Genomic DNA, 26546 nt, shown 5'->3' with positions numbered 1-26546 from the left:
TGGAGAGAACAATTAATCAAATCCCCATATGATTTTGGTTGAAATGGATTGATGTAAAGGTGGTAAAATGGACTCGGACAAATTCCAAAGGCGACCTGGCTTGTGAGGCCGTGTGGAGAAGGCTGAGAGAAGGCTGAACTCCGGGTTAAAAGCTCTCCATTCCGTGACAATGTTGTGAGGCCTCAGGCCAGATATTGATATTTAACGAATCATGTGGGCGAATTCAAGCAAGGGTATGAATACGGGAGAATGTATTTGATTTATATTATTTCATTGATGTCCGAAGCTTATAATACTTAGGTACATTGTAATAAGAAAGAAAAGAATGAAGCTCACCGAATACCTCACTGTAAATAGACTCACGATAGCATGATAATCATTGAAGGGGGCAAGCCCCCAAACCCCCATAGCTCGCTGCGCTCGAAGCTCTACTTGTTAGGTACACACCCCGCGCGGTAGTCACAATCAGCCGACAAACGATGCTTCTTTTGAGTGATGAGGAGAAGCAAATACCTAATAAGTAGTCGGCCTCCACGGCAGTGGCACCCGGAGGGCCAGCGGAGCGTCATTTAATCAATAGAGAGATACTAACTATAGATTCAAAGTGAAACACACTCTAGTAAATCCATCGACGACATGGTTGACATGACATATGTGTGTGTAATAGATAATGGCTACCTACCGTAGGCATGTATAAAACTGCTATATTTGTCCTTATCGCTTCCCAAGATACCTACGATGAGATGCTACCTACCTGGGTAAATAAACATTGGTAAATATTGGTAAAAACTGGTAAATTATGGTAAATATTGGTAAATACTACGGTCAGACTGTAACACGCTAGAATTCAATAATGTATTGCTGTATCCATGTAGCTACAAGGCTACGTAGTACCTTGTAAATATTCAACCCCAATACTCTACCGGTAACCTTACTCTTTCTACGAGCATAACTTTAATCATTGACGACGTTGATTTCGTGGCTGAGACTTCCAATAAGAAAAGAAAGAAAGAAAGAAAAGTAAAATAACACAATAGATACAATTACTTTTACTTTTCTCCCCTTATTTTATGATCGCATATTATTCAACCGCATCAATGAGGTATGTCTTCGAGCTCTGCATATCACCATCAATCAAATCCACCAGACTCTCCTGTGGATGATGCGGATTCCGACCTTGAGCTGGACTTGCAGGAACTGGATCCAATAACTTCTCCAACTTCAAAATCATCCAATTCTTCTTCACACATCCAACAGAACTCTAGTAAAGAAAGACGAGGTCCGAATATACCCTTAAGAAATCTGCGTATGGGTGGTTTGCGAAATTTTGCAAGAAATAGAGGTTATGGTGATTTAGGAAGAAACAGGGATGTCGATACAGATAGTGAGGATCTGCGAGCTTTATTAAATGACGATTTGGGAGGGGACGGTATGGGGAGGATGTCGGGAGGAAGTGAGAATGCCGTGGACGACGATGCACCTTTATTATCAGGAGATGGAAGTGGGAGTGGGAGATCTCGAAGAGGACGTCGGTCAAGCTTCGACAAAGTAAAGAATATATCATCACAAATACGGCTTCCAAGCTTCTTATCAGGAAATAACCCATCGCAGCCACAGCCAGAGGAAAGCGAAGAACAAGACGACGAACATGATCCAGCTTCATCGAGAACAGTACAAGTTGGTGCAACACAAACTTCACGATTTCCTCCGAATGCCGTTTCGAATGCGAAATATACCCCAATTAGCTTTTTACCACGAACTCTGTATAACGAATTTTCTTTCTTTTTCAACATGTACTTTTTACTTGTCGCTTTATCTCAAGCGATACCACCTCTGCGAATTGGATACCTCTCAACATATATCGTCCCTTTAGTATTTGTTTTGGCGATCACCCTGGGGAAGGAGGCTTTTGATGACATTGGAAGACGAAGACGAGATTCCGAAGCGAATTCCGAGGGATACACTGTTTTATGTTTCGATAAACCTTCAAAAGCGGACACGGATAAATATAGTGCGAGGAAGAAGTTGAAGTCCAAGGGTAAAGCAAAGAAAGGAAAACATTTACTTCAACCGGATCGCTTGTCAGATATACAAGAAGAAGAGGAAAGTACTCAAGGCCAAGGACGAGATGCACCAAGTTCGAGTGTTCGTGAGGTAGTCCGAAAATCTAGGGATTTGAAAGTCGGGGATGTCTTGAAATTAGGAAAGGATCAAAGAGTTCCTGCCGATGTCGTTATTCTGAAAAGTACAGCCAACGAATCTTCAGCTGCGGTATCACATGAACCTGCAGTGACCAATGTTGTTGAACCATCCGAGTCTTTACTGGTAGATCCAATATCTGATCCTTCAATTGATCAATCTACGGCCACTGTTTCAGAATCTAGAGGGTCGACTTCTCAACTTGGAAATACACCTTCAGCAGATGCAGCGGGCGCAGGTGAAACCTTTATTCGAACAGATCAATTGGATGGCGAGACAGATTGGAAGTTGAGATTAGGCTCTCCTTTAACACAATCTCTTGACCCGTCTGAATTTATACGTCTTCGTGTTGTAGCTGGGAAACCCGACAAAAAGGTTAATGATTTCATCGGTACCGTTAGTCTTCTGCCCAAAGGTGCTAGTGGGTATGACCCACATTTGCCGAAAGGGGGAGCGGACCCTGATAACAACGAGGAAGACGGAGATTCAGCACCATTAACGATTGACAATACTGCTTGGGCCAATACTGTTCTTGCCTCGAGTGCTACTACTTTGGCAGTAATCGTTTATACTGGACCTCAAACTAGATCAGCTCTCTCTACATCCCCATCTCGATCAAAGACCGGTCTTCTTGAGAATGAAATCAACTCCCTTACTAAAATCCTTTGCGCCTTGACACTCACACTATCTGTTGTTCTTGTTGCATTAGAAGGGTTTGAGCATGTCGAAGGAGTCAAATGGTATGTGAAGATCATGAGATTCTTGGTATTGTTTTCTACAATCGTGCCTATCAGTCTCCGTGTCAATCTGGATATGGGAAAGAGTGTTTACTCTTGGTTCATTCAACGAGATCCAGGAATTGAAGGGGCTGTTGTTCGTACAAGTACTATACCTGAAGAACTTGGTCGAATTGAATATCTACTTAGCGACAAAACCGGAACACTCACGCAAAATGAAATGGAAATGAAGAAAATACATGTTGGAACTGTCTCATATGCGAATGAAGCAATGGATGAAGTCGCCTCCTATGTCAAACAAGGATTCTCGGTTCCCGTAGATGCCAATCAATCTTCAATACTTGTCACACCTTCATCTGTCGCTTCAACTACTGTTACTGCTACTCGAACCCGAAGAGAGATTGGGTCGAGAGTACGTGACGTAGTCCTCGCTCTTGCTCTTTGTCATAATGTCACTCCAACTATTGAAGAAATAAATGGTCAAGATGTAACATCTTATCAAGCTTCTTCGCCTGATGAAATTGCGATTGTTAAATGGACTGAAGCTGTTGGGTTGCGGTTAATTCATCGTGATAGGAAAGGGATGCTTTTACAATCAGTCGATACTGGTCGTTCCGTCGTTCGTGTTCGTATTCTTGAAGTCTTCCCTTTTACATCCGAAGGAAAACGTATGGGAATCATTGTTCAATTTCTTGATGGTTCTGAAACATCTTCGAGCAGCAATCTCGAAGCTGGAGAGATTTGGTTCTATCAGAAAGGTGCAGATACTGTTATGACTTCAATTGTCGCTGCAAATGATTGGCTTGATGAGGAAACTGCAAATATGGCTAGAGAAGGTCTCCGCACTTTGGTCGTTGGACGAAAGAAAATGTCTGTTCAAAACTACAAGGACTTTTCGCAAAGTTATAAAGAGGCTTCAGTTTCCATTAGTAATCGAGATACCGGCATGGCTCGTGTGGTTTCACATTTCCTCGAGAAGGACCTTGAACTTTTAGGAGTCACTGGTGTTGAGGATAAGCTTCAGAAGGATGTCAAACCTTCTTTAGAACTTTTACGAAACGCAGGTATCAAGATCTGGATGTTGACTGGTGATAAAGTCGAGACTGCTCGATGCGTTGCTGTCAGTGCCAAGTTGGTAGCAAGAGGACAATACATACATACTATCGATAAGCTCAGGCGAAAGGATAATGCTCAGGATCATCTCGACTTTCTTCGCGGCAAAACTGATGCTTGTCTCTTGATCGATGGCGAGAGTCTAGCTCTACTACTTACCCATTTTCGAACCGAATTTATTTCTTTGGCAGTTCTTCTCCCAGCAGTCGTTGCATGTCGATGTTCACCAACTCAAAAAGCCGATGTCGCAAAACTCATTCGAGAATATACCAAAAAGCGCGTTTGTTGTATCGGAGATGGAGGAAATGATGTTTCCATGATCCAAGCTGCGGATGTGGGTGTAGGTATAGTTGGAAAAGAAGGACGACAAGCCTCTCTTGCTGCGGATTTCTCCATCGAACAATTCTGTCATCTTACCAAACTTCTCGTTTGGCATGGACGAAATAGTTATAAACGAAGTGCTAAACTCGCCCAATTTGTGATTCATAGAGGTCTCATCATTAGTGTGGCTCAAACGATGTATAGCATAGCTATCAAGTTCGAACCAGAAGGCCTATACAAAGATTGGTTGCTCGTCGGCTACGCAACTGTTTATACAATGGCACCAGTCTTCTCTCTAGTTCTTGATAAAGATGTTGACGAAGATCTCGCAAATCTTTACCCTGAACTTTATAAAGAACTAACATCTGGCTCATCGCTTTCCTACCGAACATTTTTTGTTTGGGTCTTTGTTTCCATCTACCAAGGTGGAATGATCCAAGGTCTTTCTCAGATTCTCACAGAAGTTGATGGACCGAGAATGGTGGCAGTTAGTTTTACAGTATTGGTACTGAATGAACTCACGATGGTGGCTTTCGAGATTACGACATGGCATCCAGTTATGATAGTCAGTCTGATTGGCACAGGCTTGCTGTATTTGGGAAGCATTCCATTCTTGGGAGGGTATTTTGACTTGTCGTTCGTTGTTACTTTGTAAGTTTTCTTTCTTCCTGCCATTTCTCCAACTTGCTGTGGTAAAGAAGGATCAGGTGATGAACGGGGCACGAATCGCTCAGCCATTGAGGCGCCGAGTCATGTAAATGAAGCTAATCAACTATCTAGGGGATTTGTATGGAGGGTCGCGGCAATTTCGGCAATTTCACTCATTCCACCGTATGCTGGAAAATTGATCAGGAGAACGATCAAACCGCCTAGTTATAGAAAGGTACAGGGGATATGAGGATTCGATGGGTGAGGATGGAGAAAGGAATATTATTGTAGGATGGTGGATGGGAAATGAATGATTTGATCGTGTGCAAGCATAGCAATGGCGTTTTGGAATATGCTAGGAAAGTAAAAAATGAATTGAGTGTACGGTAGTCGGCTAGCATTCACAATCATCGATATCACCCACAGAAATGGGATATTAGCCGTATACTTCGGCAGTTCATCCCATCGTGAACGTAACAGGTGAAATATGACAGGAACAATGGAAGCTCAGTCTCTGAGATTGATGGAGTTTGATAGAGGGTTGAGATTTATGATTCGATCCGATTCGATTGGATGTGTTACCCTGATCACATTCTGAAGTATATCCGGTGGCCGATGGCAATTGTAGGTGAGATATTGTGGTCATGCAGCAGTTGCGATGATCCATGAGGAGGGAGGGATAAAGTTTATTACATCTTCTCCCCAATCATTTCCAAACCAAGTCCTCATATCATATCATATCATGAAATTTTCAGCTTCCACCCGAATCTACTCTTCGTTAAAGCTAGGTTAAAAATTCTGCTCATTTCAGCACAAATGCAGTCCTGTCAAAGAATCAAATCCCTCTACTTTATCAAATTCTCATCCCATACTACGATACCAGTCTAGCATTGATTCTTTCATGCCCTACTTTTTTGTCATTCATGAATCGTAAGGTTAGAATGGGGATAAAAATGAGGATAAATACCTAGTAAGGGATAGCTCACACGCTATCACGAATGCGACCAATTTAGCGAAGTACGCGATCGGGTCTAGTGTTAGTTCTTAGGTTGGTTTTGAGAGGATGTACCAAATTCTTTCTTGGCAATCAAAGAATGGACGGGTTATTGGCTTCGCTTTCAGGGGTGGGACATGATGCGTGTGAGCGGTCGATAGATTCTAGGTACTTGCTTGAGCGAAAATCGTTGTAATATACTGTATACCTTACATATCCCATGCAGTTTCAGATTTTTCACTTCTCCATCCTTCCATGTATCCATCGTGAATGCGGTATTTCCAATAGTCTAGATTCCCTTTCGTGTATCGTCCAGTAGAGTATAGAATCTTGATGCTTTACTGCGCCTTCTCAGAATGGTCCAACCCTACGACGATCACACTCAAAACCCAATTACTCCCCAGCAAATCAGAAGATATCAAAATCAAGCTCACTTACCTAACCACTAAGCTCCAATCTCGTCCTCTAATGATTTGAACAGTGACTTACACATATCACGAAATCACCTGACGTAAGGACTAATCCCCCTAAGGTATCTAGCGCAGGTTCTAGTCACGCCTACCAGATTTGTAGCGTACATTTCCATCAGGATGGGAGATTTGATTGTATATAAAATTCGCTCTTCCCACCGTGAAATTCTACATCCATTCACATCCAAAATATTATCTCAAGCACCTCAAACTTCAGATAACTCACCACATCGACATCGACATCAATACTCCCTTTCAAACTTCAAGACTTTATTCTATACAAGAGAATCTATTCACTAGTCGGTACCCTCGCCCATTCCCTTCTCACTATTGCTATTGCTGTTGCTTCTTTAACATAATTTGTATATAATAGTTGTCGATTGTAATGCTATTGCTTCTTGCTTCTTCAATGTTGTTTGCATATCATACTTGTTAATTGTAATGCTGTTGTTAATTCTTAACACATTATATTTGTAATGCAATCCCATGCTTTGATATTTGCCTGTACAATCGCACTGTTTGATATATTATCGTTGCTATATTCAATTATGTCTACCTGTACATTCATGCTGTAATATATAACCTTGTTGTCAAGTACATTCACATTATTCTATGTATTCACATCGTCCCATACATTCGTCATGTCTGATTTGTTGTTATCATCCCATACATTAACTAATCCCACATTGTCTAGAATCAAGATGGACAATTCCAACGCTTCGAACAGCTCCAATGCCGTAACTGGTCGCTTCGCTGCCGCCAATGATGAGGAACGACCAGCTGTCTACGGCGGGATCACGCTCGGTTACGCTAAGCGACCCGTCCTTCGTACCACTGACGCGAACTACAAGGGCCTCAAGAAGGACTTTTGTGATGGTGGACCCATTATGGAGCAAATTGCGTGCATCCGAGTCAGGCGTGTTTCGATCCCCAACTTGTTGAATCCAGCGACCTAATGGTTTTTGGAAACAAAAATCAATCTCTGGGTTCAATCGTGTGTCGGTCATACAGAGGTCTTCTAGGATCTTGGGAAGCCGTAAATAGAAAATCGACACGCGTTTTGAACAAACGCTTGAGCCTTCAACAGTGATGATGAATGTATTCGTGTGATAGCTTGATCCTCTCATGAACTGATGTGGTGTGTATCATTTTCCCTTGTTCTATTCGACCCATTCTTATTATTTGACGAACAAATGTTGAATTGATAATCTCTGTCCTCGTCCTCGTCGGTAACTCGCAGAACTGTCTTGACACCATCGTCAGTAACATGCTTAGCAGATACACTTTCTTTTCTCAAATGACGTTACATCCAAAGGTAAAGCAAGGAAATTGAAGTGACGCAGTCTCTGCTCAGCGACAGACAATTCGACATTTCTACCCGAAACTGAGTGTCGAAAAATCTAACTAGTTGGCTTTGTTGATGCCGACGTCGTGTAAATTTGGCAGACGAAAAGTAATGACTTGGATTGCATTGAATGAAGAGGGTTTCGACAATTTTGTTGTTCGAATACTAAGTAGTACGTGTGAGGGATGTCGCAGCTCGAGGAGAAAAGTAGAATCCAGTGCCAGGATGCGAGCATTTAGTCAATGGAGCCAGACTAAGAAATAGAAGGGTCGATTCTGGAAGGCATTGCGTTTCTCTGCATTTAAATGCAGCATAAGTCTGATGAATTGATTGGGGACGAAAAGTGTAGTGGTGAGGTAGATAGAGTCGCAATATTATATCACAATTCTCAACATTAATGTTGAAATTTGAGAATTCAGAAAGGGAATAATTTAAACAATGTAAGACACAGAAAAAATCGGATGGATGTATAATGGATGATAGAGTATTTAACTGTAGGTAGCTGTCGTACCTTCCAATCGAATACAATTTGAACTGTCAAGAGGCATGGATTCCTGAAGTTCGCGGAAGGGACAGATTCGCAACGTGATTAATGTTCATTCACTACCATTTATTCACTAGGATCTGAGTGATAATGGAAAGCAATTTGAATCCTCAAAACTTAAAATCCAGCAGTAGGTAAGAGTAGGTGTATGCTTGTAGCACAAGCCGTATATTCCCAAGTATCGCATCTTCATCAAAACCGTACTCGATCCTTTATTATTTCTTCAAGTCGGAATATCCTAAGGAACAGTATTGTTCAATATTTGAGATGTTGTTTGCATATATACTAAGGCCGAATAAATTGAATTCTCGACATTCTTTATAGCTGTCATTTCTTATTCAATTTTAAAGTTTTATTGAATATCAGTAGACTAATTAGCCTATTTATATCCATATCAATCCATCCGTCTCCACTCCCACATCCATATTTACACTGTGTCTACTCCATGTCTACTCCCTTTCTCGTTTATATCGGAAGAAATAATTATCGACAATCTATCTAATATTTTCTCAAATCTTCCTCAATATTCTGTTTCGATATAATTTCAATTATAACTTCTATACCTCTACTTGAGTACAACAGTTTCTATCGGACACTTCTTCCTCGCCATTGGAATCATAACTATGATAAGAACAGCTATGGTGAGAGAGAAGGAAGACCACAAAACGTAAGCAGACGCCATATTTATAAAATAAGCATTGCGCAAAGCTAACATTATATAATGAAGTCACCTATATCGAGTCGCATCCTCAAATCTACCCGTCGTACCTCGAAAGTCTTGGGAATATTATGTCGCAATCTTACAACCGGGAATCGCTTTGGAGAAATGTGAACATGGAGATTTTTTGTGGATTAAGGTCAAGGGGGTACATTCTATATCTGTTCTTCAATTTGTTTGTGTGGCATACTGATTAACTTCTTATAGACAGTCACGATCGAAAAAATCCTGACATTACACTTTAAGAGAACCGGCCGAAATTCTATTCTCATGGATGGCGACATCGGGTTGTCCATTGATACCAAAATCGAGGATATAAAATGCTTAGGACTTGGCGTTTATGCATTTTGGGAGATTGTCAAGGTTGAGAAATGGTGGGAGTATACAGTTTCATCGACATCGACATATGCTGACGAAAGGATGAGGTCGACGAAGGAAGAGAAACATGGGAGATTGTTGGAAAATACGGTTCGTTCAGCTATGACATCTGAGGAGAAGGGTTTGATTAATTCCAGTGAACTCTTTCAGGATACATCGATCCAACATCATTCGATTGACAAGAAAGAGGAGTCCGGAGGCTTATTAAAGTTGACAGTTGCTTCCACAATGACGGCATATGAAGAAATGGGGGGGGTTAAGTTCAAACGCAAGACCAAGTCACCGCTGAGTGAAAAGAAAGAAGAAAAACCTTGGAGTTGGGAAACTACAATGCCATCAATCATAGATAATACGGTAGGAGCAAGAGGAAAACAAACTCTCAGTGGAATTTCAAAGAACAAGTCAAGCATGGCACCCTCAGTTACAATGAAAGAAGAGAAGTCCAAGGAGCGATCAGGAGGTACATCAACCAACAAAACATCTTATGTTATTAAAGCAGGACAGAAACGGAAAATTGGAAAAACGACAAAAGAAGAGATGTTGAAAAGAGAGTTAGCTCAAGAGGATAGGGCCGAAGTTATCAAACGTAGGAGAATGGAGTTGGAATCGGAAGATGCTACCAAAAATATCATCAAGCAAATGAAAATGGAGTTGGACGAAAAACTGGATCTTATGAAGTCGAAAAACGATCAGGCATCAGCGATCAAGTTGCTAAAACCTTTTGCTGAAGACACAAAATTGGGTTTAAAACGACACGACGATTATGTCGCCAAACAGCGAAAAAACATGGAGGCAAATTCCCAAAGACTCGGTAAATCACAATTTAAAGACATTCTCGAACGATTCGAGATTTCGTGGGAACGACAAAGGCAAGATATTATCAATAGAGATCCACAGTTCAAACTGCGTGTTGCGGCTGAACCTCAGAAGTCAACAGGAAAGATTACTTCAAAGTTTCAAGACCATGATTCCTTTGAATCCATTCTCAAAGAGCGAGAAATTCATCTTGACCTTGAAGCTATCCAGAGACAACTCGACATCGCGAAACGCGAATACTCTCAATCAAAATTTACTCTTCGCTATTCTGGCAATACCGTTCGGTTGGAATGCGCATACTGTCCCAATATCAATATCCAAATGGGACTGAAAGACTCTCGCAATGTTGCTGGTATAGTGAAAAGACATCAAACATCAAAGTATCATACGGATAACAGATACCATGAAGCTCAAAGGAAATGTACAGTCAGAAAATAATATCTAGGTCGAACTTGCAGTAGTTCTGGGAGCCGATATCCAGGCACTGAGACTGTCGTTTGGAAAAAAATCGCAAGTTCAAACGTATTGCAACGATTTTTTATCCACATAGGAGGCTCCAGATAGGTGATTTGTTTTGAATGCCAAGCTCTCGGAAGGCATACAACGAAATCAGAAAGGATTTGAAGGGGCATGCTCTGAGCTATGATCATCAGATGGGGGCCCAGGTACAGTAATAGATGTGAATTTGGAAGAAGAGAGGTGAGGAGTCAAATTTATAGTGATTCAGCATTGTATAGCAGATACCTAGTAGGACTTGTTCTCCTCAAGCGAAAACTTTTCAGCGCAGGCCATTGGCGTAGTTTCAATAATAACAATAAATGTATTCGATTTGGCTTTGATTTCCTCCTGTGAGACATAAAATAGCGGGTAGAGTATGAAAGGAATCAATTAGAAGGGGAACAAGACTCAGACTTCGGGAGGGATCCCGTAAGACATGTCAAGGGCCACCCGGGCAAGGTTCATTAAAGCATTTTCTCCCTAAACGGACACCTGTCATTATTCAAAGTTCCATTACTGCGAAGGGGTATTTACTCATAAATTCCAATAATATGCCAGATTTTTCAGTGATACGTGCAACCAGATGAGATTTATTGTTTCTAATTATCTTTCTTCTGTGGCGACAGCATCGGAGGATGTCTTCTCACAATAATCCTCAACCCGTTCGCCAGGATTTGATAATCCCTTTTCCATTTTTTCAGCCGCGTTACAGGCTCCATCGCGAATTTCCTCTTTGCCATCCTTCAAACGAAGTCGGCGTTCTTCCATCGTCCAAATGAATCTCAGAGAGCCCGATATCTTAAAAGATTCTTTGATCGCAATCTCTCCACCCTGTTTCTTTATCTCCAGTCGTTCGTAAAAGGTTTTGACGGATACATCGTTTTTCTTTTGATACTCCTCGGGCATGTAATTCAATTCCAATTCCGCGTCAGCCAGAGGTACAGGAGTTCTCCCCTTGGAAGACTCTGCTTCCCAAGCGCTGAAGAGTTCCATTGACGTGAAACATTTTGTGGTTAATCTGGCATCTGTCTCCTCTAGTTTCTTTTGAAAATGATCGATTTATTCGTCGGTAGCCATGGCGGTATTTAGAATGTGGAAGAATAAGAAGTTGAGTAATTGTTCATTACGTGATGATCATGGAGCGGTGAGAAGTTGGGAAGCGATGACGTGACGAACGAGAGCGTGAAATTCCGAATAGACTCCGAAAAGAAGGAATAGAATCCGACGACAAAACCGAGCACGAAATGGAAGAGATTGTTCATTTTCAAGGATGTCTATTAGAGTGATGATTGTGAACGGAGGGTAGATGAAGAGAGAAGGGATCTTGTGAAGTGTGGGTGGAAAAGATTTGTGTGTTGCCGAGAGGGAGCTAAATGGTAATAATGACGTTGAGATTTGGAACTAGTATCACGTGCTTTTGAATCAACTGTTACTAGTATGAGGAGGAGAAAGAGGAAGGAGGTAGAGTATTAACAAATATTGGATTAATCTTGTGAGGTTTGAACTATAGTTGATAAAGTTAAGCTATCTTTAAATCACCCAAAATACGTCTTTCAAATGCTCAAGACTTACTTTAGGTCGCTTCCTAAGCGTCCATGATTGACACTCTTTTTATGCTGTTCAGAAATCATCACAGGATTGTAGTGACTGAATAACTCCATTGGATCATACTTCCTCTTCAAAGCCTTCAGTCTCGGTAATTTTCCCTCGCTGTACCACACTTCCTCTCCTTCATCCCGACCATAATTCATGTAGACTCTCAAATCGCCATATCCACTAGAGGCAGCCATCTCCGCTTGGAAAGAAGCACCAAAAGCATTTATAGCATCATCCTGCGAATCGTCATTTATTTGCAAAGCGACAAAAGTATAGATTGTAGTATTCCTCCACGGATATGCCGTTTCATCGTCTTTTGTTGAAAGAGTTACTGAATTAGCGAATTTTTCAATTGACCAAACGCTCGTTCTTGATGAAGGGAAAGCGGAGTAAAAGTCTGCTAATTTTTGGAGCGTGCGAGTCAATGCTGGAATAGAGATGGTATAGAGATTTACGGCCCAGTTACTACTCTTTGTGCCGCGATCACAGCTAGAACTGCCGCCGCTGCCGAGAACAGGTGAGCTGTAAATTGAGGTCCAAGGAATTTGAGTTATGCTTCTTTGAATAGGGTTGAGGGATAAGAAGGGGGAAAATGCAATGAGGGCTTCTTCCATTGGTCCGACCCATTTTGCGTTTACGTTGATGTTGAGCTATTTTGCAGAGGCGATGTTAGCTTTTAAGACAATCTTAACCCGCGAAGGACTTACGCCACCAAATTCATCGTTCCAATTTACTTGAAAAGTCAAAGCCATTTCTCTGGGCTGATTACTTCCAATATCCTTCATAATTTCCCACAAAGATGTATTATCTCTGGAATGAAATCTCATGCTCGCCACTACCAGCTCTCCATTATTGGTGGCATCATGTATTCTGTATGTGGCCTCATAGACAACACCAAATTGATGACCAGCTCCTCTAGCTCCCCAGAAAAGTTCAGGATTCTCTGTTTTAGATGATGTGATCAACTTGCCGGTTCCGGTGACATATTTTACCTCTAGCAGAGCATCAATTACAAGACCGTGAAGACCAGTATATGGTCCTAGCCCCGCACCCAGTGTTGCTCCAACAACACCGACGCATTCTGCTAATCCTGTTTCTTGAGAATGTCAGAACTTGCTAGTGATAAGTGTGTAAATGTCTTACGAATCTCTTTTCCAACATCAAATAATGGTTGTATGAGTTCCCCGAATTTAACAGATCCTCCAATTGTGATGGTGCTTGCTTCTTTGTCGATTTTGATATCGTGGAAGAAACCTAAATCGATGTCGATTCCATTCTTACAACTGTGCAGTGTTGTCGAGTATCCATGACCTCCTCCTGTTGCCATAAAAGGGATATTGTGGTTTGATGCAAATTTAATCTGAACCATTATCATCAATCGATGAAGTGTCAGCCTTGGTGTATCAATTCGAAGTGTTTCACATTTAAAAGGAAACACGTTGATATTGGTAGACAGCACGAGTAACAGAGACTTAGAAACCTCTAAGCACAAAAAATACAACTTACAATACTTTGAATATCAGAAGGCAGCGCTGGCTTTAGAGCAAGAATATATGTAGGCTCGGCTGGTGGATAGATTGTCCATCTTTGAGTTATTGCGGAAGTGTAATTAGCGCTACTGGGAAGCCAGACTTGAGACCCAGGTGAGAGAACCTCACTGAAATGAGCTGCCAATGCATCTACACTGAATTTATTGAAGGTGAGGGTTTGATGGAAGAGACCAAACAGGAGCGTAAGAATGTACATTTTGAAGATCATAATTGGATATGAGCTGGAAAAAGACGTCCCTAAAAGATAGAAAGAAAATACTGAATATTGACTCGGAGATCTCGGTGTAGGAGAAGGCCGTGTCTAACCATGCATTTACTATATTCTTTTGATTCTCCGCTTTTTAAATTATTTGTACACTTGTAACCGTTGCAGCATTATTATCTGTTGGACCACTTCTCCAAGAGCGACCATCTTGTGCTCGCTGAGGTTGAGAAAAGCGGAGCGTGGAAGAGCGAGTCGCCGTCATCAGGAGACATGTTCCTGATTTAAAGTCACAAAATCTCTGCCAATGTCTTGTCTTTCTGGTACACGCGTAACCACTGCTCCTGAGCGACTCAGGGCGAGCCACCTTCTACGGTACGTCGATACGTTTGATCAAGGACATGAGGTTCGGGACTCTTATACTCATCATTACGCTTTTTCATACCCAAGATCTTGCTGCAGGTTAAATGGACTCCAAACAATTGTTGATGTTGTGGTTGTTGGTTTTGTTACACGAGAAATATGTCAGGTACAGAAAGGGGGGCAAGATTTGGCATCGGTCGGCCTTCATCACATTTCCGTGCCGACTTCAATCACTTAAGGTTACGTAATGGGACAATTCATCTAAATGTAAACAGAACATTGCATATTAAATCTAGAGTGCGCCGACAAAACTAACAAGCATTCCATCTACCCTCTTTACTTCTCATCTTCACAATCCTGATAGTATCTCGAATAAGAAATCATATCCTGGTTCAACACCCTGCCTCCATTGTTCCATACCCGGCCTCAAATTCAAGTCATGAATATGTTTTGCACAAGACACCCCCAAGAAGCCAGATCGTACTCCATGCTCTTTCAAAGCAGTCACAAATTTCTTCGCTGTATTAAATGGAACAATCTCATCATCCTCGCCATGAATTAAAAATGTTGGTGTGGTGTAGATACCAGAACGGAGTTGAGCCATAGGACTAATGAACGCGACGCGTTCCGGATCCGGTTTTCTACACCAGTCATCATCAGAGATACCATTCAGCATAATATCAAGGCCATTTCCTTCTTTAAAAAGAGATAAAACAAGCTCGGATCTCGGATCTCCTGGACGAACCCATCCTAGTCCTGTTGAATCGGTACTCTCACCATCATAATTTGTGATCTAGTCTCATGTTAGTTTATCAACGCTCGATTCAAAATGAGGAAATTTCTCACCGGACGCGTGGAGAGAGATTTTCTAATCGTGTCCAAGGATAACTTCCTTCCTGGGTATTGGTTCGCACGACTGATGTCTAAATCTGCTGACATTAGTTTACAATCATTTTGGTTTCACATCTGTTCACTTACCTCCCGATTCGAAATCCGTTGGACTATAAAATGCCAATATTGCACAAGGAGGTTCTAAGCCCATATTCTTTGTTGTCCATGCGGCTGTCATTGCCAAATGACCTCCTGTTGACCAACCAATCATGACAATCTTGGTAGGATCTATCTTGATTCCTCTATCACTCACAAGTCCTGGCAGTTTGGTTTGAGCCCAAATATATGCATCACGAATATCTGCTATCGAGCCGTTGATAAGATCTACCTCTGGGCATAATCTGTAATCTAAACTGACAGGAATTACATTATTTGCAAGGAGAAGTGATGTTTGAGCTGGACGAATGGCTTTCCTCGATAACGTCATATACCCGCCGCCGTGGATCATCAAGGCTGGTGTTAAATAGTCAGCATATCAAAGGCCTTAAAAGGGTGGCTTGATATTACATTACCTATAGGCATTGCATTGATCGGCGCCATCCCCGGTAGAAAGATATCCGCCAGTACTTCAACACCGTCAACAAGTTTATAAGTCACCGTTTTGACTTTTTGACCCAATTTCGACTCCCTCTTTGTAGTGTTTTCACGAATTGGAGTTTTTAAGAGCTTGGTAGAAGCGACAAGTAGACGCTGGGTATTGGAATCTGGTGTCGGTCCTTCCGTATACGAAGCTGAAGCAAATCCCGCCTTTTTAAAGCACTCCATCCAAAATTCTGGTGGTTGAAGAGGATAATCGGTGTCATTTCCTAACCACCAACCATCTAGAAGACCATATACGACATCATACCAATCAATGAGCTTCGTAACTTCAGAGAGAATCACAAAGCCGCCATCTCTCAAAGTTTCCCTCAAATGACTAGTCGAAGAAGTTTTGTTGGTGGTTGCATGGACACAGTTTGTTCCTATGGCGATGTCATATTGTCCTTTCATATCTGCTGGAATATCCTTTTCAAGGTTGAAAGTTTGGAACTTCATCCAGTCATACCTGACAAATTTTGCCTTGGCATTTTTCACAAGTGAAGGAGAAATATCTGTGAAAGTATATTCAACTGGACGACCAACTTCTTGAAGGACTTCTGCAAGACGTGTGGTGGTTCCACCAAATCCAGCTCCAACCTCTAGAATTCTGATTGGTCCGTGACCGGTGGTGTTGATGACGATTTGTTTCATGAAATCGACCAATTGCTCAGTGAGAGTACCAAGCATAGGCGAAGTAGTATAATAGTCTCCCATGATCCTTTGTGCTGCCGGGTTACCAAACATTAGCGCAACAGGATCAGCTTTTCCAATCAAACAGCTCGCGAGTTTTGGACCGGTTAATTCCATTAGTCTCGATTCTGCTGCGTACGCAGGATATTGTCGCAGCAAGTTTTGAAGCAGGTCATTCGAAATCAGATTTGAAAGGCTTCTTGAGGTTCGAAAATATTTGCTGCCTTTCTTCTCAATGATCTCTCCTACCTGCAGTATTTCCATATATCGAGCCATGACCTTCGAATGTTTCGGAAGATAAGCAATGTCCGGTAACTCTTGCCCGTTGTCAAGTTTCCACAAATCAACATCGAGTGTTCTGAACGCCTCTGCAATGTATGCTATCAATAGTTCATCTTGCTTTGGACCAACTTCGGACCAATAATTGATATATCCGAGTTTCTTTGCTGCAGGTTCAAAAGCTGCTTGACATTTCTCGATTATGTCCATGGGGTTTGCTAGAACTACAGGTAAACTTTCGATGGCTCTTTCAGAACTTTTTGATAAGCTCGTGTTGCCGTTTGAAACTGCGGTGATAGGCTTTTGTTGTCGTTGAATTGCCTCAATGCCGAGATACTTCAGTACTTCTTTGACTGTTGACTCTAGACTGAGATCATCGTCATCAATTTCGATTGAAAAGGTATCTTCAAGCTCACTTTTCAACTCCACGGCCGAAAGCGAATCAACACCAAGTTCTTGCAGAGCCGCTGAATCTCGAATTTCGTCAATTGGAGCTCCACAAATCTCAGAAATTATGTGTAAGACCTTTTCTCTTTGTAGTGAATTGTTGTCATACTTAGAAGGGTCTTCGGGTGTTTGTTCAATGATCTCAGGTGGCACTGTTTTGGCTTTTATAGGCTTTGGTTTCCTCAATTGTGGTGTGGGAACAAAAATTCGGAGCAAATTTGCGTAGCTGCTCATCATAAGATCCTCGGCTGCAATTTCTTTCCCAAATTTTGTTTGCAGTTCCTCTGCGAGTTCAACCGCTGCCAGCGAATCTACTCCAAGTTCACCAATATTCGCATCATCGATAACTTCCGAGTCAGAAAGACCTGTATATGATGCAATCAAACTTTTCAGATTATTTGCCCCTGACACAAAGTCCGTAGGTGTAGGTGGTCCTTCATCATCAGAATCATCAATGCTACTTCCTGAATCATTTTCGGTTGGTGAACCCGGAGTTGTGATGGGCGTTAACGCTCTCATCAGCTTTCTTTCCAGTGGTGCATCAGTCGATACTTTCGGATTTGCTGCAGCAAGCATTTTCTCGAGCTTTGTGATCAATAACTTTGTGAAACCGACTCCCGTACTTGTCAATACCAATTTTCCATCTCGAGTGAAAACATAGATGTCACCAGTGGCTTGGGTGTTGCTAGTTGGTGTGAACATGGCGTACACCTTCCAATACTTGCAACCTTTGAAATTGCATGATGAGGCTGACATGATTGTACTGTCAACGCCAGTAGCAACATATACTTCATCAGAGGAGCAGTGAGAGCTACTATTGATAAGTAAACCAACAACTTGAATAAAGGTGTCCAAAGCGATAGTGTCGCAGATATGGTTGATTGTGCTCTCCTGTACCTCAATAGGGAAAGGAGGCAACTCAATTTCTGCAATTGCCTGGTTCCCATCCATCGTGATATTGGAAATCCCATGTAAGAAATCCGAATAGTGTACAACTGTTGAGAAAAGACCATATGCTCGCTTGGACATCAATTTCTCAGTATCCGGTTGCTTAACCAATGCGTTGACACGATCCGATATAAGTCTCTCATAAGTTGAAAGTTGTGGTTGAGTAGTCAAACCAATCATTCCTTTTGCGTGTATTGTGGACCTATATTTTGAGTCGGTCTTCAACAAACTCTTGACTACAAAGGTCCAGGTTTGTGGTTCTGACGACCTCTCCAATATCAAGGACACTTCTCGGTCCATGTCAACACCAAGAGGAGCTTGAAATGTCAAGCCATTAAAGAACATTGACTTTGTCTCAACATCAGCACCAGCAATCTGTAATGCCATCGCTGCACACTCCATATACATTGATGCGGGGCATAATGGCTGTCTTCTAACTGCATGACCCGATACAATTCTGCTGAATCGTTCGGTATCGATATGGACTTTGAATTCATTTGTCGACCCGTCTTTCTTTGTCACGAGCTGTTTGGGAGGTTGAACTTGGAGTTTCTCTGTAGGCTTAAGTACGGTTGAAGAGAATTTATCTTGAGCTTCGATCACTCTATCTATGTTCTCCAACCAGTGTGAGGTACGTTGGAATTGATATGGCGGAAGCCAAATTTGCTTATATCGTACCTCTTGTGGCGGCGATAGAAAGGTCCAGAAAGATACTGGGATGCCTTCACGCCAAAGGTTCATTGTCATAGTCGAGAGCACAGCCATTGGATCTTGAGAGTTTCTGAGTTTCATCTCTTGGAAACAATGATTAACCGGTTCATGGACAGCTCTCTTGACCATTGTTATTCCTGGAGAATCTATTCCAGCTTCTAGAAAGATACATGGTCCGAATCGTCTCTCAATTCTTCGAATGGCATCGAGGAAGTAGACAGGATCTCTGGTGTGCTGTGAAAGGCGACCTGGCAATATCTCTTCCAATGGATCCAAAGTACAGCTCTCGAGTAGAATCTTTGCTTTATTGAACTTCAAGGTCTTTGACAACTCATCGATATCACTAAGAAGTGGTTCTGTAAATTTGGAGTGGAAGCCGTGGCTTACGTCAAGGCGTTGAGATTTAATACCGTTGAATCGAGACTCAATTCTGAGCAATTTCTCGGCTTCGGCTATCGACATTGAATCGCCGACAACAATTTGACTTGTAGGAGCATTGAAACAGGCTATCTCCAATTTTCTAGCTCCTGAGTTAACACAAGCTATGATATCTTGTACACGCTCTTTATTGGCATGAATTGCGAGCATTGTTCCCCTTTCCGGACCCCATTTCATTTGCATTAATGAAGCTCGAGTAGCAATCAATTTTATTCCGTCTTGTAGTGATAGTACTCCAGCTATAGTCATAGCAGTCAATTCACCGAAGCTATGACCCACTACTGCATCTGCTTCCAGTCCAGCATCAAGCCAGCATTTGGCGCATGCATATTGCATTGCAAAAGTACCACATTGAAGCGTAACGATATCTATGATTGGCTCAGATTGAAATATCGCAGGCACGATAGCCGAAAAGCCGAGATTCGTAACAAGATCGTTGCAGTCATCTATGTACCCTCGAAGTTGAGGGTGAGATTGGTACAAGTTCTTGTCAAGTCCAACTGTTTGTTTACTTTGACCTCCAAAAACTAGAACAGTATGCTTTGGGGCCTGTGGGATCTCAAAACACGACTGAGTATCCGCTCTCAATAGTTGAATAAGTCGATCAATATCTGACTCTGTCGTAGTCCAGCGAAATTTATGATGTTGCCTTCGTTCACTCAATGTAAACGCCAAGTCATCGAGACTTGGCTTCGGCAATGTAACTGCAAGATAATCTCCGAGAATCTTCACGTACTTCAACAAGCTATCTTTTGTTGAAGCACTTAGAATGATTGGATACTTTGCGCTAATCTGAAGTGGATTCTTTGGTGCTTCTATGTATTGCCGTGGACCTTCACATATCAACATGGCAGCATTACTTCCAGCAGCTCCATAACTATTCACGCAAGCTGCACGAAATGGGGCATTCCACGGTATAGCTTTTGTAGTGATTGCCATTCGATCCGGCTCCAGAGCTGGAATCTTCGGATTGAGGGTGTTGTGACTCGCGAGAGGCGGGATGATTCCTTTGTTGATCATTGCAATTAGTTTCAATAGACCAGCAACTCCAGCTCCGGTCTCACAATGTCCAATGTTGCCCTTGATAGATCCCAAGTATAGAGAGTTGGTTCTTCCAGATCCCCCAAACACTTGTCGAATGCTTGCTACTTCGAGTGGGTCACCAGCTTGGGTACCAGTACCATGAGCCTCGATATAAGACACCTGGTCCGCTTTCATTTTGGCTTGATTCAATATGTTCTGATATAACTGGATTTGTGCCGGGGATGAAGGAATTGTAAGTGAAGATGATAAACCTCCTTGATTGGTCGCCGCTCCTGGAATGACACTAAGGATTTGATCTCCATCTGCAACCGCCTGTTTCAATGATTTTAAGAAAATCAGCCCGCCTCCTTCGGCCCTGCAATATCCATCAGCTGACTCGCAAAATGGTTTGCATTGCCCTGTGGGACTCAGAAATCCAGCCTTTGCCAGATCTAGATAATTGTTGATGCCAGTCATAATATTGATCCCGCCAGTCAAAGCCATTGGGCATTCTCCACTTTGTATGGCCCGAACTGCTCGATGAATTGCTACTAGTGAAGAAGAACATGCAGTATCGATAATTTCTGATGGGCCACTCCATCCAAAGTAGTAACTGATCTTACCACATAGAAAGGCCCTGATAGTTCCAGTCGATGTATAAGCAGTTGGTGCGTTCGAGTTTGTGTTATCGAGGTATTCCACGAAGCTAGCGCCTATGAAACACCCTATAGGATCATTATTTTCGCGTTTATGCGAACGTAAGTACCCACTAGACTCCATTGCTTCATACGCAAGCTCGAGCAGGATTCTTTGCTGGGGATCCATGTTTACCGCTTCTCTTGGATTTGTGCGGAAAAATGCATGATCAAAATCTTTCACGCTGTCCAAAAAATTACCAAAGAACTTCCTTTTGCCAGCGAATTTCCAGTCTTGTGAAGCTCTGAAACTATTGTGTAATTCAAAACGATCGTTGGGAACTTCTTTCGCAACTGAGGTTCCTTTTGATATGAGATCCCAAAGTTCTTCCAGATTATTTGCACCGGGCAGACGACATGAAGCCCCAATCACGGCCACGGCATCACCAGGAAAGGAATAATGCGTTTCTTCTCTTAATCTAGGTACCGATGACACAGCTCTGTTGATTGCGCTGAGGACATCAAGTTTTGTTATGCGCAATTGTTTCTTATGGAATGGTGCCAACGGGACACAATCACCAATGCCAAAAGTTGCGAATACATGTGATCTCTTTCCACTCTTCTCAAGTTCATCTGCTAGTTCCGTGAGAAGAGTATACCATTCACACCTCGATGCTAAGATCGTCTGCACAGCCTCATGACTCAGAGATTCGTTTTCGAGTAGGCGCCCCGTCTTATTTGATCTCATCGGTGCCTGTAGAGCTGATACCGGTGGAAGTTTTAAGGAATCTATTTTATCGCATAGACTGCACAATTCTAACGAGAGCTCTGCATTCTCAGGATTATGTACCTTTCCTCGAAGATGCATTTCCTGTACAAGTAGACCTTGCTCGCGTCCATATGCTTGTACTTGAGCAAGTACTGGTACTGACCCTACCATGCTAATAGTTTTGGGATCAGTAACAGCGGAAATATGTGCCTGAAGTATAGAGCGTGGTTAGAAATTGGACCTTCAATCTACATGTTTGTGGGGTCGATTTGAAGAGGGGAGCGACTTACGCCTGGGAACTTTGATACAATCTCATCCCCTTGTCCTATATGTTTCAAGCGTATGACAATTGTTGTTGGTCCTGGAATATTTTCATCATCACCCAACTCTCCATATGCCCCTATTCCAAGGGCAATACGCATAGCCACAGATGCATATTTCGCCAATTCAGTTTCATCTTTCGAACAAGCGATCACCATAGCTGGTAATAAGCCACCACAATATCCTTGAACTCCTCCCCCGTTTCGAAGTTGAGTGAGAAATTCAGAATGTCTCATTCCATTCAATTCAAGAAATTGAAAGTATTGTCCAATTTGAATTATGACTAAAAGAGGTAGTGACAGTATGCCGGACATTGCATTTGCAATGGGTTCAGATTCGCCAGTTTTAATCCAGTCAGACAAATTCTTCATGTATCTTGGCCCCTGTTTGAGAGCCGCAATATCTTCCCTATGATTTGCGAAAATTTGCCAAGTCTGAGGAAGGTCCTGAATATCTTGAACAAAAGGTTTTAAGCATGGGTTTTGGCAAAGGAAAGAGTGTAGTCGGTCGAGGTAAACCTTCTGTGGAGCTTTGCTTTGAGGGCAGAATATAGCCACAGATGGCATCTCGTCAGTTGTCGAACGCATGACGTACAAGATATATCGTGTTGAAACTAAGAATTCTAGTAAAGACTAAATAAAGGTGTCAGTGGACCGGAATTCTGTTTGCTTTAACCCATTCATACATGGTCGGTCATATAGCTTCTAGTTTGGAAGCTATTATTGCTCGCTACCTGATGTATCCATTAATCGAAGACCTTCCCTCATTGTTTCATTCTGACAGCCACGTTTTTCAATGAAACTGATCTTTATTCCGATCATCTAACACTGAGTAATCTCCACTGGTCACCTCTTTCTCCACCTTTAGAATATAGATGATTATATTATGACGCCAAAGTTGCATTTTTCGATTCTTATCAGCTTGCACGAGCTTCTCAATTCGAGGTTCTCCTCCTTGAGCTACTCACTCTCGGATGATGATAACTATATTATGAAAATTGAACACAATACATCTTATATCTCGACCAGACTTTGATTTTCCTATTGGATCGGACCTATCTGTTGCTACCTTCGGATCGCCATGACCATCCTCTATGTATGGAGCAAGTATTGCGATTGGGTTAGATTCTTTTGATGTTCAACAAAGACACTGGATATGTTATATTCCGTAATTTACACCAAGGAAACGATCCGAGTTTGAATTAGCCAGGAAGTCTAGATTTTGAAGTCTGGTTCGTGCTAATAAACGCGTTTAGCTAAAATGGAAGAATTAGATCAAAATATCATCCCGATCTAATGAAGTAGATCCGATCATCTACTTCAGGCTAGAATAAACCCGGCAGAGCATTTTCTCAATTGTTTGTTCAACTCCAGTGTGTATTTGAGATTCCTCTTCGAGAACTCCACTTAACTTGGGCCTAGATGCTCTGATAAGTTGTATCTAGGGCTTAGCGGCAAGACTTACTGCCGGAATCACATGTTTCCGTGAATTGAAGGGTACATCAAGGCTTATCTCGATTTCTCCCTGGCAGACTTTAAACATTACCAATTATCAAATTCCAATTAGCGCATGTAGCATGAAATGTTTGAGGCTCCCATGGTTGCAAATTTAAGAGATTGTGATGTCTTGGATAGTCGTCTGAGCTCCGTCTACATTTTATTGTAGACATCGTGGAACATTGATTGGTGCGGTAATCTGTTACTACTCAACCGGCTCGAAGTACTTCCGGTGTTTTCCGGCTGCCGGGAAAATCTATCGTTGATAGCTATGCCCAACATCCCCATAGCTATGAGTATGAGCAAAGTGGTGTAGGATTTCGTCCCCTTTACCGATGTAATAAAATCAAGACACGTCAGGTTTTCAGCAGCTCCACCTTCTTCAATGTAGAATTTGCCATGTGCGCCTAAAAAATCTTACATCGGGAAATCAACATGCGCAATCAGATCAACACACAAGATTCAAGTTCACTATTCATGTGTTTCTCTGCAGCCCTGTGGAAGCTATGGCAGATCATGTTCAGCATGGATCTTCAGACGTCCCGAAGCCGTAAAAAACGAACTTTGGATGAGAACATGGCATTTAATTGAGGTCAATTGCTACCGCAATCTTTGTTAGCTTGACGCTTGTCTCTATTTCTATCATGAACTGTTGCACTGAGTATATGTCTCAATCTTGATTGCAAATACTCTGACTCAATATTAAAGTTACGCGAAGACGTAACTCAGAAGTTGGTTCTAAACACAATACACATACAACTGTTCGGAGAGTCAAAGTCTCATACCTCAGGTTGATACTTGGGTTTGGTGCATTTCAGTAAAATATTTAAAACATGTGACGATGTAACATCTGGCACGAGAATCTGATTTTAAAACCCTTTGGAAGGCTTAAGATATAGTAGAGATGAGATTTCTCATTCATTTACATGACAAATGAAGTGATAGAGGGCCTAAATATGTGGATTTCTCCTAGAGAGCTTCAAAGCCAACATCAAGTATGATCTTGAATTTCGAACAGCGAGTGGTGCGTATCCTCAATAACAAAGATCCAACTGACTATTTTGCAGTGATATGAATGAGCGCAAGCCTCCAAAACACCTCTTCTCTTCAGGCTCAGGATTTTCAGGACTAAGTTGTAACTATCAACAAAAATGATCATCTAAATCGAAACATCAAGAAGCAAACTCGAAAGGTAAGAGATACAAAATGAGCAACAGTTGCGCCAGTAAAGTCAGCGACTACTTCGACTAGGATACAAATTTCAGTTCCCCCATCTACAAATCAAACAGCATTAGTGAAAGCAATATCACTATCTCCGCTGCTCGCATTTAGATTCTCAATCCTAGATTTCTCCTCACTTATCTGAGCCTGCTCAATTTGAGCTTTCAATCTCGGAAACAATTCCAATGCAGTTTTTCTCAAAGCAGCCTTTCCTTCATCTCCATTCTTTTGTATCCAATTCTCCACGAATTCCGATTCTTTTATCATGGTACTTTCGATTGGGAACGGGAAATCACTGCCGTAAGTAGTTCTTTCAGGCCCCAACCATTTCTCAATATATCCCACAGGACCACTATAACTGTTCGCTGCTAAGTCAGTATAAAAGCTTCTCGCTTCCCTCATGAATTGCTCCGGTTTTTGAACACTTCGACAAGCATCGAAAGTCAGATTTGCAACAGAAGAACTAATATAAGGAAGGGCACCTCCTGCGTGCGAAAGAATGATTTTGACTTTTGGATATGAAGACAAAGTATTGGCGTAGATGAGAGAACAAGCTGTGCGTGTCATCTCATGTGTAAAGTCGACAATAGGAGGGATTAACGAATTATTGTTGAATGATTGTGGAGATAGCGAATTAGCAATGGGATGTATGAATACCACCGCGCTGATCCTGTTTAATTCTTCCCAAACGGGCTGAAATATCTCGTGTCCAAGATATTTCCCATCATAGCTAGTCAAAAGTGTGAAACCTTCTGGATTGAGCTTTTCATAACAAAACTTGATGCTAGCGAGTACTTCTGGTAATGAAGTTACAGTTATGATTGGAATAGTGGCAAAGAAGCCGAACTTGGTGGGATATTGAAGACGTAAATTATGGGCGTAAATATTGATGTCCTGGCAAAGGGATGAATCACCAATAGCGGTATGGGCAAACGATAGGATGGAGGTCGAGATAGAATTTCTTGCCATAAAATCAAGAGAGATTTGTGGAGACCATGTTGGAAATATCAAATCACTGGGTTCTTTGGAATTTTCTTTGATATCTGGTAAAGTTGTCAGAATTTTATAGCAGATTGATGCCGAGAAATACTCAATAGGAGAACCTCGGGAAGATCAGTGAAGGCTAAATGGAATGTACTTACGGTCTAGATAGACAGGTGGAATCATATGGTGATGAGTATCTATTTTCTCTATTTTTCTTGCTGGCCGAGTATCTGGTAAAACGCAAGCAATTTGCGATCGTGGTGTAATGTGCCGAAGTCGAAATTGTTTAGCATGATAACATAGGAAAGAGCTGACGTCTTCTCTATTGACTTCAAGTTTGATTAGTAAGTCTTGTTGTATTAATTGGAAAGAGACATACTGTAGAAAACTATGCATGTAGTTGTGAAAATAACTGCAACAATTATGATGCATATTGAGATTACAGATAACGTTGGCATAATGCATTCATTTCAGTCTCAGCTGTCTATTGAATTGAGGTGCATACGCGGCATCAATTCAGTTTGGATTTGAGACGATTGTGGATGCTAGTTTGCATGCTCAGGTAACTCACGCTGCAGGTAGAAATCTGGATGTAGGTATAATGATGAGGTTGTGTAATGAT

The 26546-nt window shown here is 41.8% G+C and overlaps 7 protein-coding genes across 7 annotated transcripts; 3 read left to right on the top strand and 4 right to left on the bottom strand.

Annotated features, from left to right (window-relative positions):
* Nucleotides 1-946: 946 nt before the first annotated feature.
* On the top strand, nucleotides 947-5512 carry EAE98_006696 (uncharacterized protein). Its single transcript, XM_038954319.1, has 2 exons — nucleotides 947-5021; nucleotides 5151-5512. Exons 1-2 carry the CDS (start codon nucleotides 1105-1107, stop codon nucleotides 5266-5268), a joined length of 4035 nt encoding a protein of 1344 aa, XP_038809564.1. The 5' UTR covers nucleotides 947-1104; the 3' UTR covers nucleotides 5269-5512.
* A 1671-nt stretch (nucleotides 5513-7183) lies between these two features.
* Nucleotides 7184-7438, top strand: EAE98_006695 (uncharacterized protein; the record flags this gene model as incomplete). Its single annotated transcript, XM_038954318.1, has 1 exon — nucleotides 7184-7438. The coding sequence occupies one exon, from the start codon at nucleotides 7184-7186 to the stop codon at nucleotides 7436-7438; it is 255 nt and encodes an 84-aa protein (XP_038809563.1).
* A 1556-nt stretch (nucleotides 7439-8994) lies between these two features.
* EAE98_006694 (uncharacterized protein) lies at nucleotides 8995-10721 on the top strand (the record flags this gene model as incomplete). The annotated part of the gene is made up of 3 exons (XM_038954317.1): nucleotides 8995-9038; nucleotides 9099-9237; nucleotides 9297-10721. 3 exons carry the CDS (start codon nucleotides 8995-8997, stop codon nucleotides 10719-10721), a joined length of 1608 nt encoding a protein of 535 aa, XP_038809562.1.
* A 663-nt stretch (nucleotides 10722-11384) lies between these two features.
* On the bottom strand, nucleotides 11385-11774 carry EAE98_006693 (uncharacterized protein; the record flags this gene model as incomplete). Its single annotated transcript, XM_038954316.1, has 1 exon — nucleotides 11385-11774. One exon carries the CDS (start codon nucleotides 11772-11774, stop codon nucleotides 11385-11387), a length of 390 nt encoding a protein of 129 aa, XP_038809561.1.
* A 575-nt stretch (nucleotides 11775-12349) lies between these two features.
* EAE98_006692 (uncharacterized protein) lies at nucleotides 12350-14123 on the bottom strand (the record flags this gene model as incomplete). The annotated part of the gene is made up of 4 exons (XM_038954315.1): nucleotides 12350-13027; nucleotides 13085-13473; nucleotides 13521-13737; nucleotides 13884-14123. The coding sequence occupies 4 exons, from the start codon at nucleotides 14121-14123 to the stop codon at nucleotides 12350-12352; spliced, it is 1524 nt and encodes a 507-aa protein (XP_038809560.1).
* Nucleotides 14124-14841: 718 nt separating this feature from the next.
* EAE98_006691 (uncharacterized protein) lies at nucleotides 14842-22810 on the bottom strand (the record flags this gene model as incomplete). Its single annotated transcript, XM_038954314.1, has 5 exons — nucleotides 14842-15285; nucleotides 15339-15421; nucleotides 15471-15836; nucleotides 15896-22112; nucleotides 22193-22810. 5 exons carry the CDS (start codon nucleotides 22808-22810, stop codon nucleotides 14842-14844), a joined length of 7728 nt encoding a protein of 2575 aa, XP_038809559.1.
* A 2190-nt stretch (nucleotides 22811-25000) lies between these two features.
* On the bottom strand, nucleotides 25001-26382 carry EAE98_006690 (uncharacterized protein; the record flags this gene model as incomplete). The annotated part of the gene is made up of 3 exons (XM_038954313.1): nucleotides 25001-25983; nucleotides 26083-26253; nucleotides 26304-26382. The coding sequence occupies 3 exons, from the start codon at nucleotides 26380-26382 to the stop codon at nucleotides 25001-25003; spliced, it is 1233 nt and encodes a 410-aa protein (XP_038809558.1).
* Between the last annotated feature and the right edge of the window lie 164 nt (nucleotides 26383-26546).

This window comes from Botrytis deweyae, assembly GCF_014898535.1.
Source record: "Botrytis deweyae strain B1 chromosome Unknown BDEW_014, whole genome shotgun sequence".
NCBI classification, from domain to species: domain Eukaryota; kingdom Fungi; phylum Ascomycota; class Leotiomycetes; order Helotiales; family Sclerotiniaceae; genus Botrytis; species Botrytis deweyae.
This window is presented reverse-complemented; position numbering and strand designations above follow the sequence as displayed.

Excerpts from the sequence above, each read along its gene's own strand:
- EAE98_006696 (XM_038954319.1), top strand. The coding sequence starts at position 1,105 with ATGTCTTCGAGCTCTGCATATCACCATCAATCAAATCCACCAGACTCT. Across the intron at positions 5,022-5,150 it reads TTGTCGTTCGTTGTTACTTT|GGGATTTGTATGGAGGGTCG; the intron begins GTAAGTTTTCTT and ends TCAACTATCTAG.